At 40.4% G+C, this 12935-nt stretch overlaps 1 protein-coding gene across 1 annotated transcript in view; it reads left to right on the forward strand.

Moving 5' to 3' along the window:
- Positions 1-1200: 1200 nt before the first annotated feature.
- The window catches only part of LOC113128174 (sodium/potassium/calcium exchanger 3-like), a 44777-nt gene continuing 33042 nt past the window's right edge, over positions 1201-12935 (forward strand). Inside the window, exons 1-2 of the mRNA XM_026303284.2 lie at positions 1201-1402; positions 4525-4653. Of these exons, the coding sequence (XP_026159069.1) occupies positions 1201-1402; positions 4525-4653 (331 nt within the window). The remainder of the gene's footprint in view (positions 1403-4524; positions 4654-12935) is intronic.

Genomic DNA, 12935 nt, shown 5'->3' on the forward strand with positions numbered 1-12935 from the left:
ACAACTGGAAGTTGACCAAGTGCTTTAGATATCAGATTAAAAGAACATTCAACAGGAAAGATAAAAAATACAGATGACATTTACAGAAGATAATTACATGAAATAAAAACAGATAATACAATTATGGAGCATAATACATGTCAACTCACTAAATAAACAGGTCTTACATCTAGATATGAAAGAAGTCAGATCTCTAACAGAGTGAATGTCAACAGGTAGGGAGTTGCAAGGCACGATTACCAGTCCGTCTGCATCTCGACCTTGGAACTTCCAGATGTTGACCAGATGAACTGGGGAATTAAAAGATCTATTAAACAATGTGGGGCTAGGCCATGCAGTGCCTTACAAACAAAGATTAATCATTTTAAATTAATTCTAAAATGTTCTGGGAGCCAATGAAGAGAGTAGAGACAGTGAGGTATTAGAGGACGAGCAGCAGCATTTTGGACCAGTTGAAACTGTAACAGTGGAAAGAGAGGTTGTCCTGCTTAAGATCTAATAAATCCACTATACTTTACCTGCCCAACACTAAGGTTTGAGACTAACATGGTGGAGTATTTTGCTAAATATTGAGAGCAAATGCTTTCATCAAATGGGCAGAACAGGCCATAATTTGAACGCTAATGATGCTTCATATCTGCTGGGAGTGATTAATGTTCACATTCAACTTTATAAAGCAATAATATGACAGCTTCAATACAGTGACTTACCTGTCTAAAAATAAATGAATGCAACTTTAAACCATCAGCTTTAACTTTGACAGTTCATTAAATCAATCAAAAATCCAGAAAGTACATATGTATTGGGTCACGTGGGTAGGAATACACAAATATACAAACGTGCTTTTCACGACTCCAGTCGTTCCCAGGCGGACCCTCCTCTCTCTGAACTAGCAGACGGACGGATCCACGGACAGCTCCCGCAGCCGTCCCCTTCCTCACTGCTTCCAAAATCCGCACTTCAACATGACATGAGAGGACACCCCCGGCTCACACGTTTTTCCGCCAGGTAGCCCTCGCAGCATCCTAGCGGTACCGATTTCCAACTTTTTTTTTTTTTTTTTTTAAGATAACATCTCCAGCCTTACTGAAACCCCTCCCTCGTACTTTTCATCCGTTCCCGGGAGATAAATTAATTCCCTGGGAATAAAAGGAGGCTGCTCGTTGTTTTTTCTTCTCTCTTTTTTTTTTTCTTTCGGGGATGCGCATGGATGTGGCAGCGGTAGAGGGGATGTCTCTGCCGGGTATCCGACTCCGGAATCGGCCGACGCAAGTGATGCCGAGCCAGAAGAAGGTGAAAGCGAGGCGGAAAAGGCGAAAGGAGTTGGTTTTAATCCAGATATGCTTGTTCGGCAGCTTGCTTCTGGTCGTGAAGGGGTTTTCCTACTTCACGGAAAATTCAGGTGAGGATTCAGCCGGTGTTCCGGGATGCCGCGGAGCTGAATTCCCCTAGATGTTAAGATTCTTGGTTTGATGGCTGTAAACGTTATTTTACATCATTTCCGCGGTGCACATTTGTCCTGTCTTCATTTGTAGCCTTTACGTTATGTAACATTAACATTAGGAACGTGTGTGTGTGTGTGTGTGTGTGTGTGTGTGTGTGTGTGCCTCACTTATCCTCAGTTTCCTATTGGGAATACGCTTCGCTCTGTAACGTTAGTATTTTTAATTAACATGCCTTTTTACTTATTGAATGAATGTAGTTGCCCGTTCGACAATGTCAAAGCTAAAGAGTTAAATAAAGTTATATTCTGTTAACTTTTTGCTTCTTATTGACCTCATATGGGCGCACTGAGGCACTGTGGCCTATAATGGGAATTCATCTGAGCTTTAACAGTGGGAAACTATTCTGGGCTGAGGGATACAGAGGCTCTTGCATGTTCAGGTGTTTCAGCTGCAGAGCAGTGAAATCAGGACAATGAACCCCAGGGTATAAGGCCTACACCTCTCCAGGTTGCAGAGTGTGCCCCTCCAACTTTCAACCTTTATTTCAATTTATTTTCAGTTATTTACTGTTAAAGCGTTACTGGACAGCATTATGCATATGTTAGTTGATTAGCATTGCAAAGCATTTAAATGCAATCAATTGAAAGCCTGATAAATAACTACAGTAAGCATCTGTACCACTTGATGTCTGCGTGTTCCTCTCCTACTCTTTTTATATACAGTATCTTTGACTGTGCCCCCAGCGCTCCGCTTGATTACTGAGTCAGCCTCAGCTAAAGTGAGATGCATTTATCACTTTCCACGGACAGACGGTCTCTATGAATATTCATTCACTCATGATTTTGTGCATCATCGGTGGGGTTCGTTTTGTCCTTCCTTCCTCCGTACTGCGTTTCCAGGTTACATGGGAAATGCAACAGCGTTGATCTGTGTGTGTGCTCAAATTCAGATATGAACAAGGTACAACGCGGTGCATTTAATGCATTTCCCTTGTCCCCACTGTTTTCTTGTTAACTCTTAATCAGCTTGCCAGAATATCAATTAAAGTGTATTATTTATGATGTGCTTAATGAAGTTCTGCTAAATTGAGCTTGATGATGTGGAGCTGGAAGTGGAGCACTCAAAGCCTCCTCTCAATAGCACATTAATCATTCCCACACTCTTCTTCGCCTCTCCATGTGCAAAGACAGTCAAAGATAGAAGGAGGCAGGGAGCAGCGCTGGCACGCAAAGCTCACTGCTGCTGTCGCTGCTGTGTGTGGTGTGGTGAAGGTGAGGCCAGGTGAGAAGTTCAGCCATGCCCTGAGGACTACTGGATAACTGGACTGTTCTGATTCTATTTGAATTCCTTTCTTAGACCAGACTAGTGGTTGGCAGGGTGGACAGGGCAGAGCTTTCCTGCTGAGCTCTCTGAAGTATGAAATGGTGTTGCCGCTTTCTTAAAGAATGTGCAGATGTAGCCACAGTGGGAGCCCCGCTTTGTGCACTCCACAGTTGCTCCTCCCCCAAAGAGGATTGTGTTTTGGAAAATGATGAAATTCCCCTTCGCTTTATTAATACCAGGGTGTGGGGTGGAGGATGCAGATACCAAACTGTCACATCTGTGGCACACTCCTCCAGTACCCCACTATTACATAAAGAATCAAAATTTAATATGACTGAGAACACAACATGTGTACCTGCAACATCTGACGGGCACAAACGTATACCTTCCACACAATAACTGATAAGGACCATTTCATGTCAGTAAAATTGCCTATATTGTGAATATGCAGTAATATGTTATTATAGGTAATTTACTTTCATAATCTTAACTGGTCAGCATGGTCCTCTACTCTAAAAATCCATTAGGAACAAGCTGAGCACTACATTAGTTGGTGATTTTGGGCTGTCCAGGGTGAAAGTTCACAATCACACGGTCAACATGGTGAAATCTTTACTCATCGGTCAGACACTTTGGTTTTAGTTTGCACTTTGAGACACTCCTGCCAATGGTGAATGTAGAGTTTACTCAACCATTGACAATAACATGAAATGATGGAGGAATGGAAACATGTGTATGCTACAAACATACCAGTCCAGGCTGGAAGTATTTGGACAGTTGCACATTTTTGTTTCTTCAAGTTCTGTGCTTCACCACTTCAGTTTGAAGCAACAGATACTATGTTAGAATGCCAAGGCTCCATTTTAATTTGGGTAGGTTTACACCCATAATAAAAGAACTGTGTTCGAGATGTATCAGTTTTACCACAAAGTACCTAATATGTACGGATTCAAAGTAATTGGACAGATACACCTGAAGTAAAACAAAACCGTCATATTTAATGTTTTGTATCTTCCCTGCTGATGCTCTCCCAGGCCTTCACTGCAGCCACCTTCAGCCCATGCCTGTTGTGGGGTCTTCAGCAAGTGGAGCACAGCTCAGTCAGTTTCAGGTCAAGTGATTGACTCGGCCAGTCGAGGAGAAATGATGAAATGTCCTCCCACCTGTTCTGATGCATTTGTCTGAGCACACAGGATGCCCCTGCATACCTCTGCATTGGCACTGAAGCATGTGTACTGGGAAAAAAAAGACACTGGCATTAAAGCAGTCTCGCAGTTTTTGTTGACATAGTTAGTTTGAACGTTACTCTTCCTTTCCTCCATGACGACAGCATAGAGAGATGGGGTCACTTTGTGAAATATCTCTTCTCGCAGCTGTTTTTTAAAATTTACATCATAGTTTGATTCACTGGACATTTACCACACCATCTGATATCAAAAACGATGCTGCAGTCCGACACAGAGTGGAACCATGAGTTATTTTTTAGAGTGAGTGCAAAATACACTAAGATAAGATAAACTTGATTAATCCTGACAGATTAATAGGTGGCAATGAACTTGTAAGATAGTTATCACCCTTTTACTTATTCTTTGGTCAGACAGTCTGATAAAAATCTAGCATGAAAGCACTGCATGCTTATATTGAACATCTAATATAATAAAAAGAATTGTTTTTTGGTATCGTTATTGAAACTTAGGTGCCCTAACTCAGACTCTCACTTATAAACATCTTTTTTTTTTTCTCTGTGATGTACCAGGATTTGATATCTCCAGCCAGAGCAGTAAGGAGCAGGATACATGGGGAGGAAGGAGGCTGTTGCAGGAAATGGACAACAGCAGCTTGGAAGGAATAGAGAGTGAAGAATCTAAGAACTGCACTGCTCCAGGTAAGATGGAGACAGGAGGAAAGAAAGCGGACACCCCCTCCCTCCTTGTCTTTCTCCATTCTTCTAGAACAGAGAGAGGAAGATGAAAAAAATAGTGAAAGTGGGAAACAAATCATTATCCCGTATGTGTTGTCGTTCTACCCTTTTTGGTCCTTGTTTTCTCTTCCTTAATGTAGGGTAACCCAGATTGTGAGGTCAGATGATTTCCCATGAGCACAGGCTATAGCAGGCAGTGACATTGTGGCTACGTCAGCGACTTTCACTTTCACTTTCTGTCACATTTTTTTAGGGTCCTGACGGTTTCATTCTCACTCTCCACCACCTAGCTTTTCCTCTCTGTCTCACACCAACTCTGTCTTCATTTTTCCCATTCTCTTCCTCAGTGTTTCCCTCATGTTTTTCCCCATGGTGACAAATCCTTGTTTCCATGGAGACCTTTATCTATCTTCAACCTGTGATTTTGGTTAGAAGCACTCAAGGATGATGTGTCAGCATGCTTCGTTTGTAAAGTTTAAAGTCACACAGTCTTATTAAACGGATTAAAATTAACCATGTGTAGGTGACCATAAAATGAAAACATGCTTTTATGTCATGTTAAACCATGTTTTTTGATGTAATCCGGCCTGCTTTTCATTGGACCAGTCTGTATGCATTTATGGATTCCCTCCATCAGCTATGTCTGTTGCTATTTTTAAAGATATGGAAATAAATTTGATGTTCAGTGCAGGTCATTGATATGTACAAACTGTGATGGAGAGAGTTGATTATACTTATACTGCAGGTCAAATTGACTTTTGTCTTTTTTTTAACATGTGCAGGAGACAATTGCCCTACCCTCAGAGGGAGGGGCGATTCGCTTGTGAATTCATTAAGCAAAATGCCTCATCAATCTCCTTTCTCACCCTACCCAAGGTCATCTATAAAGGGAGCTGAAGTCAAAGTTGAACTTATTCTCATCTTTGGCTTATTATACGGTATCCGCTCTTTCGTCCTCTTGTGCTAAACTTAAAGCACATAGTCTGATGGCTTTAGACCCTGTCCCCCTCTGGAGGACTGCAGTTTTTGCTTAATAATCTGTGTTTTCCAAAAGTCTTGGTCCACTCTTGTGATTTTTGCTTCTGTCTGACACATAAAATGCACCCCTGTGAGGAGTTAGTGACTCATTGCTCATCTGACCTTTGAAAAAGGTGGTGTATGTGTGAAGGGAAAAGATGTTGAACACATGAGCTGCAGGATGAAAGCAGGTGCACTTTGTAGGTTACTTATGGCTGCAATTAGTGATATTATTTTCATTATCAAAACAATCATTTTGTCTCTAAAATGCAAGAAAATCAAAAAAATATCACACCTTTTCAGCACCCCACAACTATCTGAAGGTTTTCTATTTGTCCCATTATATTGTGCAACTAATGTTAACTGACTTGTTTTGTAATACCATGTAAACCACTATGGGAGTACTACAAAATATTACAAGAGGTTTTTCTAATAAATCTTTTATGGCTCCAGAGGGAGCATATTAACTTCTGATAAATGTCTTTAAGTGGTGAAACCTGTCAGTAGGTGCTGAAGACTACCAGTCTAAAAATGTCAAGAGACTGCAAGATATTCTGAGACTATGGAAGCTTGTACCAGACTTTAAGGCAATCTCACCAAGTGTTGTCAGGACATTTAACCCAAAGCCAGCCTAAAGATTGTATTACAGCAATAGTCAGGGAGTCAGCAAAGGCCATAGGTTTCATGTTCTGGGAATCGTGAATGTATGTACCAAACGTTATGGCAAAATATCTAGAAGTCGTTGAGCTATTGCAGACTGGACGAAGGTCATTGGCCACTAGACATCACCATCCTGAGTAGGGCTGGGTATTGCTACCAGTTTCATGAATCGATTCGATTCTGTTTCACACAGTCAGATATTTCCATTTCAAAGCCAATTCTGCTTGGTTATTAATGAGATTGATGTTGAGTGATGTCTGTTTCGCAAGACCACCCAACATAATTAGTGCACAGAGCATGCTGGAAATGGCATCTATTTCAAAATCGATGAATCAATAAGGGATCTTTCAAAATAAGAGCGATTTGAATCTGAACATCGATTTTTTTTTTAAGCCCTGACTAGCATGGCTCAAAGTAAGACCCAAGTTTTGTTGAAGTTGAAACTTGATTATTGACATTATTTTTTATTAATGTTCTGTCATTCAGCTAATCAATGGATTGACTAATTATGTGTGTGAACATGTGGTAGCTTGTACATGACTTTGTGCACAATAGATTTTGTGTGTGTGCATTTCCACAGCTTGCCAGCCACAGCGAGTAGAGAAGAGGGCTGGCTGATGAGGATGTATCCCAACATGAGCTCTGTGTTCTGGGAGGATGCAGCACGGCAGAGGCACTCACTGATTGTTGCATGAAATTAAAGGCCTGCTGATCAAGTACTTGAAAGATGAGGGAGAGAGAGTGTCAGAAAGACAGAGCGGGAGAGAAAAAGGCCCTCATTTGCTAATTTTCTCCTCCCAGTCAGACTTGAAACAAGCTATCATACCCGTCATTACATCTCCCTCACTGATTTTAATTGTGAGGGCCCTGCTGTTTCTGTTAATTTCAGAGACTTGTTTAGCCCCGTCACCCCCCCTCCTTCACTAATTTGTGAGTCATTGTTGAGTCAAGGAAAAACAGTTAGTTAGTTATGAATGTGTTTGGTTACATATTTGTACTGTAACTTTGTCTTTATCTCCATCTCTGCTTGTGTGTGTGTGTGTGTGTGTGTGTGTGTGTGTGTGTGTGTGTGTGTGTGTGTGTGACCTTCCCTTTGATCACTGAAAACAAGAATTGTTCATTTTGGTGACTTTGCTGTCCAAATTGAATGTGCAGGGCCACAGTGTACTTTAATTCCCCCTGCTTATGGTAAAAAATAGGAAAAAAGCCATTACTTCTGACGATGTCTCAGCAGTGGATTAGTCATGCTGTAGTGTTCATCTGCAGTAAAGCTGATGAAATCTACTTTTTAACACGTCTATGCACACACACAATCACCCTCATACTCTTTCTTCCTCTCTGTCAGTTTCACACAAATACACACAGCACCATAGTCTTGATGCATCTTTTTTTCGCATAGTCCCAAACACAGGTGATTAATGTAACCCCCTAAGCAGCTTTGTGTACAGTAGCTCTAGCTGTGTGATTAGACAGCTAACAGTCTGTATAGCCCGTACACGTGACTGCTTTCTCCAGGGGTCTTTCTCCAGAGCCTGTCCTCCTCTGTTATTAAAGATCTTCTCCTCTCCACTCAGCTCAGCTCCAATGCAGCACTCCATTTTAGGGAAGGACGTAGCTCTGACTTAATCAGGGCTTCCCTGTGAGAAATGTGTTGTGTGTGTGTGCGCGTATGTGTGTGGCTGCAAATTGAACTGTTTAAAAGGGAGCCCTGATTTCTGCAGTGTGTAGATGCTTGTCTGCATTGTGTGTTTATTCATAATTCTTCCTTTGCTGCACATAGGCAGCCTCCTAGCTGCCTTCTGCCCACTTGTCAGAGGGAGGCTAAGGGTCAAGTTCAGTTTTATTGTCATTCCCACATGCATGGCGTACAAACAGGGATGCAAACACAGTGCTCATTAACTTCACTGCAAATGCAAAACAGACATTAAGGATTGCAAAATATGAAAAAGGTGAAAAAATTTCAAATAACTGTATATTAAAACTAGGGAACTGTAAACTAAAAATGAATGTGTACAAAGACAGCACAGTCTTAAGGGTGGGAGCGAGCCGCAGTTATATGGTAGTGTATCTCTCTTTGTAGCAGACTTTATATGCTGGTGGAATTTCAGCAAAGTAGTTTATTAAATCTACATGGTTGAAGCTGAAGAATCTGTCAGGTTGTGCTGTTCGTTGCTCACCGACACTGCTGTAAAGGTCTTGCAGTGCCTCTGTCTCCTAAGTGCTTGTGCTACATTAAAGGTGGTGTTTTTTTACAGTTAAAATACTGTTAAGTGCAGGAAGTAATACAACAAAAGCACAAAAATATTAGGCCCAGTCAAGGTTGCTGTGTAAGTATGCCCCAACATGGCAACCCCAAAAAAATAAGCATGTCCAGAACCCAGCTAATGAAGCCATCAAATCAGAAGAAATGATCACTCTTACTCTCACTACATCAGTAGGAGTCAAATTCAATATTGGCACCAGAATTTTTTTTTCCATATTATATTAGCTCTAAGTGACAACAGCAGTATTAAGGGTTGCTGTTCTTTCATAACTGCCTAATGTGCAGATTGGCAAAGTCATCTTGTGTTTTTGCAGGAGCAGGAGCTTTGTGCTCCTGGGAATAAGGCCATTCCATCACAGCAATTATCTCAGTAAGTCTGTCCCGTCTATATGAACACCCGCTGATTCCCAGACTGTTTCTCTCTCTCTCTCTCTCTCTCTCTCTCTCTCTCACACTCGTCTGTAAATCATCTGCAAAGCATTTATGCAACATTATTTTTATTTACCTCTTGTTGCAGTTTTTCCTTGCCTATTGATTGTGGTGTTTCTTCTCTCACTGTCCTATCTCTTCTCATGTATGAAAGAAATGCTTCCCAGTTCCCTGTTGAATTATAGAACTCAGGTTGTTTGCCAGCAGCAAAAGTGGCGCAACACACCTTTAAAGATTCATCCTGCTGGTGTGACTGTGAGCAATGTTGAAGTTGTTTCCTGAGTACCACGAACATCCTCCATTACTGCTACTGTCCCTAGAGTTTGAAAGACTTAAAGTAGACCACACAAAGTGATTTTCTGAACAGCTTGCTGATATACAGCTGAAGTATATACAAAATTTCACAAAGCCATTGAGCCAGATTCAAACTGAGGCTAAAACCATGTCACAGTATGCCTTCCGTTTAAAACATTTTCTAACTTGCTTTCTTTCCACCATTCTTGCATTAGGGTACCTTTTACTTTAATTTTGAATACATTAATACTTTGCAGTGCTCTGCAATGTTTTTGTGTAGTTTGTGAAACTGTGTATAATATATTCTGGAAGGTAATTAATTCCTTTGCCTTTGCGGCAAGCCAGTCTGCACAGTAGTACAAAAAAGGTTAAAGTGCAGTGAGTGTGTGATAAGGTGTTTGATATGTTTTATGGATAAGAATACTGGTATTTCACTTGTCAGATTTCCTTATCTGTGGATAGGCTCTTCACATGAGTACAACCAGCTTCTGGGAGGCTTTGATGATGTCTGATAGATGCACAGCTCCCAAATGATAGACTAGGCAGTCAGACTGAGAGAAGTACTTACTTCATGTAAACATATTTTGGCTCACCGCTGACCTGTCCAGGGTGTAACCTTGCCTTTCACCCAAAGAGCGCTGGGATGGGCTCGAGCAGATCACCATGACCCTGGTTAGGAATAAGTGGGTATAGATAATGGATGGATGGATGGATGGATGGATGGATGGATGGATGGATGGATGGATATTTTGGCTCAACCTAGTGATTAAAACAATTTGGCAGTACATTTTTTACATTACATTAATATGTTTTACATTACTAAAACATACTTAAGGGTCCATTGGTGGAATGGCAATTTGAAAATGTATAGCGTTAGCATTTAAATAATCATAATTTAAATAATTTGTCATTCAAATAACCACTACTTCAATTAAATACCGTTAACAAGGATAACAGCTTTTAGTTGTCTTTAATACGTCTGTACATCTGGATTTGGGGAGTTTCTTCAATTTATTCCTTTTCTTACATCTGTTTACAAAAAGACAGACAATAGAAAAAAACAACTGCAGTGATGCGTATACAGTATAAACAATATCAATGCTTATACTATGTCAGCAATACAATAAGAGACATTACTATTGTTAATGATCTTGCAATACAATATTGTTAAAAATAATAGTAATAACAATAATAATGGCGATTATAATAACTATATGTTAATAATACAATTTATAGTGTCAGCAATGATACACAGAGATGACAACTACCATGTATGTGAGTATGTGAATCTATATGTGTGAGTGTGCATGTGTGCAGCTGTAGACAGGTGGAGCCCGGGCCCGGCGCTCTGTGAGCCCAGACACCGCATACCCTCCGAGCGAGGGGCCAACCCCCACCACAGTCAACACGGTCTTTTAAAAGAAGAAAGAGACAGCAATGAAAACTAAGGATAAACTGGGCAAGATGCGTAAAAAATCATGAATACTACACTGATCTGCTGAGCTAAACAGCTTATCAGAGTGGTTGATGGGATCCACTGCTGATTCCATCCATCCAACCAACCATCCATCCATTATCTATACCTGCTTATTCTTATTTAGGAATCTGTTGGAACATATCCTAGCTCTCTTTGGGTGAAAGGCAGGGGTACACCATGAACAGGTCGCCAGCAACGAACAACCACACACACACACACTCACATACATGTTTTTGGACTGTGGGAGGAAAGCAAAGTACTCAGACAAAATCCACACAAGCACAGGGTGAACATGCAAACAAACATGTCACACAGAAAGGTCCCTGCTGGGTTTCGAACAAGGAACCTTCTTGCTGTGAGGCAACAGCACTCTACACCATCCACCATGCTGCTCCCACTGCTGATTCAACATGCTGAATCAGAATCAACTGAAAAGACACCAACGGGAGGCCAACTTGTGTCAGTGGTGCAGGACATTGGCCAGTGGCCATCCCAGCTTGTTGTGTCAGAGGCCTGAGATGTTTAGCTGTTTTTCTGTGGATTTCAGTTCTTGGCTATTACTGGTCCAGTCAAGGAAAACTTTTTCCTCGTCACAATGATCTCTGTTCAGGTCATTGTTTTGTTAGATAATACATTTTTACACTAACCATATGTAGCAGTTCAGAATTTTAGTTTCTTGGTTTCTTCCTGTGTCCTAAAATCTATCCCAGTGTCTAAACTGAAATCACAGAGTTGGTGTTAAGTTAGTGCCTTCTACACATAGTGAGTCAGATTACAGCTCAAGCTTAAGTTTGATTTCATCAGTTGTAACATTTGGCAAAGTTCAGACCACTATTGTGTGCCTTTTTACCCTAGGCCACTTTGCGTTGCGACCAAGATTTGTGAGGTGCTGCACTGACTCTTGTCTTTGCAGCAGCATCTTCATAAAGAAATTGTGTCAGAGTGGTTCTTGTGTTCTTAGTTCTGTCCCTGAGCAGTCCCTTTCCTGCTCGATTGCTTAGATTGGTCAGACAACTAGTTCCTAAAGTTGGAACCCACAGTACTTGGGTTGCACATGTGAATTCTACGGACAATAAATATTTTTTTTATATCTTTAAACATTTCTGGAAATGCCCTCCATTAATAATTGATAAGAACATTGGATAAGACCGGAGTTTAGGTAATACTTCAGAAAACTATGAAAATTAAAAGGGGTGGGTGGCGTAACATATTTTCCATCATGTGAAGTATGTATAGCTCCAGATCAGTGCATTTAAGTACCCTGTGGAGCATTTGAGTGGTGCTATGGAGTAGGGCTTCAATAAACAGCTATTTTAATAATCAGTTAATCAGTCTATGTTTTTGATTAATCCATTGATCAGACCTTTACAAAAAATATAAATATGTCTGTTTTCAACATTTTAATTGTTAAAATATGAATATTGAACAACAGGATTGCTACAAATGTAATAAAAAATAAAACCAACTTGATTTATTTTAATGTAACAACATTTAAAAAGATCTTAAATTTTGTTTCATTATAAAGCAAATGTTTACTAAACATACTAAAAGCAAAATTGAGTGAGTAACCCTGATGATGGGGCTGCTCGATTATGGAAAGAATCATAATCACAGGTGTTTTGGTCAATATTGAAATCCTGATTATTTAACATAATTACTCATTAACTTGACATGTTACATTTATTGAGCTTTAAAAAAAAACACCTTCAGGTGGTTAAAAAGGCTCATGATGTTACCTAGTAGGTGCGGACACCACTGTGTGGCAAATCTTGCACATAATGTTTATGATTCATGTTGGAGTCCTTGAATCCAAACTGTTACCAGAAAATGGAATTGGTTCTATCTTTTTTGCTGACCAAATAGTGTTATACGGTATACAGATATTAGAAAGGTAGCTCAATACCCTGCCATTAAAAATGGTACTATGACTTGTTATGCCTTGTAAGTGTCAGTACTTGAATGACAGTTTTAATAAGAGCTGTAGGTTATATCCAAAGTTACGTTGCTGTGCGACAGCTCCGGGCACGGTGGGCTTGTCAACTGTTTTTAATTCTCAAGCTTCTCTTTGTAACCTGCAGGCAGCTTTAATGGTAAAAAAGAGGTATG

The sequence above is a fragment of the Mastacembelus armatus genome, chromosome 1, assembly GCF_900324485.2.
Source record: "Mastacembelus armatus chromosome 1, fMasArm1.2, whole genome shotgun sequence".
Classification (NCBI taxonomy): Eukaryota; Metazoa; Chordata; class Actinopteri; order Synbranchiformes; family Mastacembelidae; genus Mastacembelus; species Mastacembelus armatus.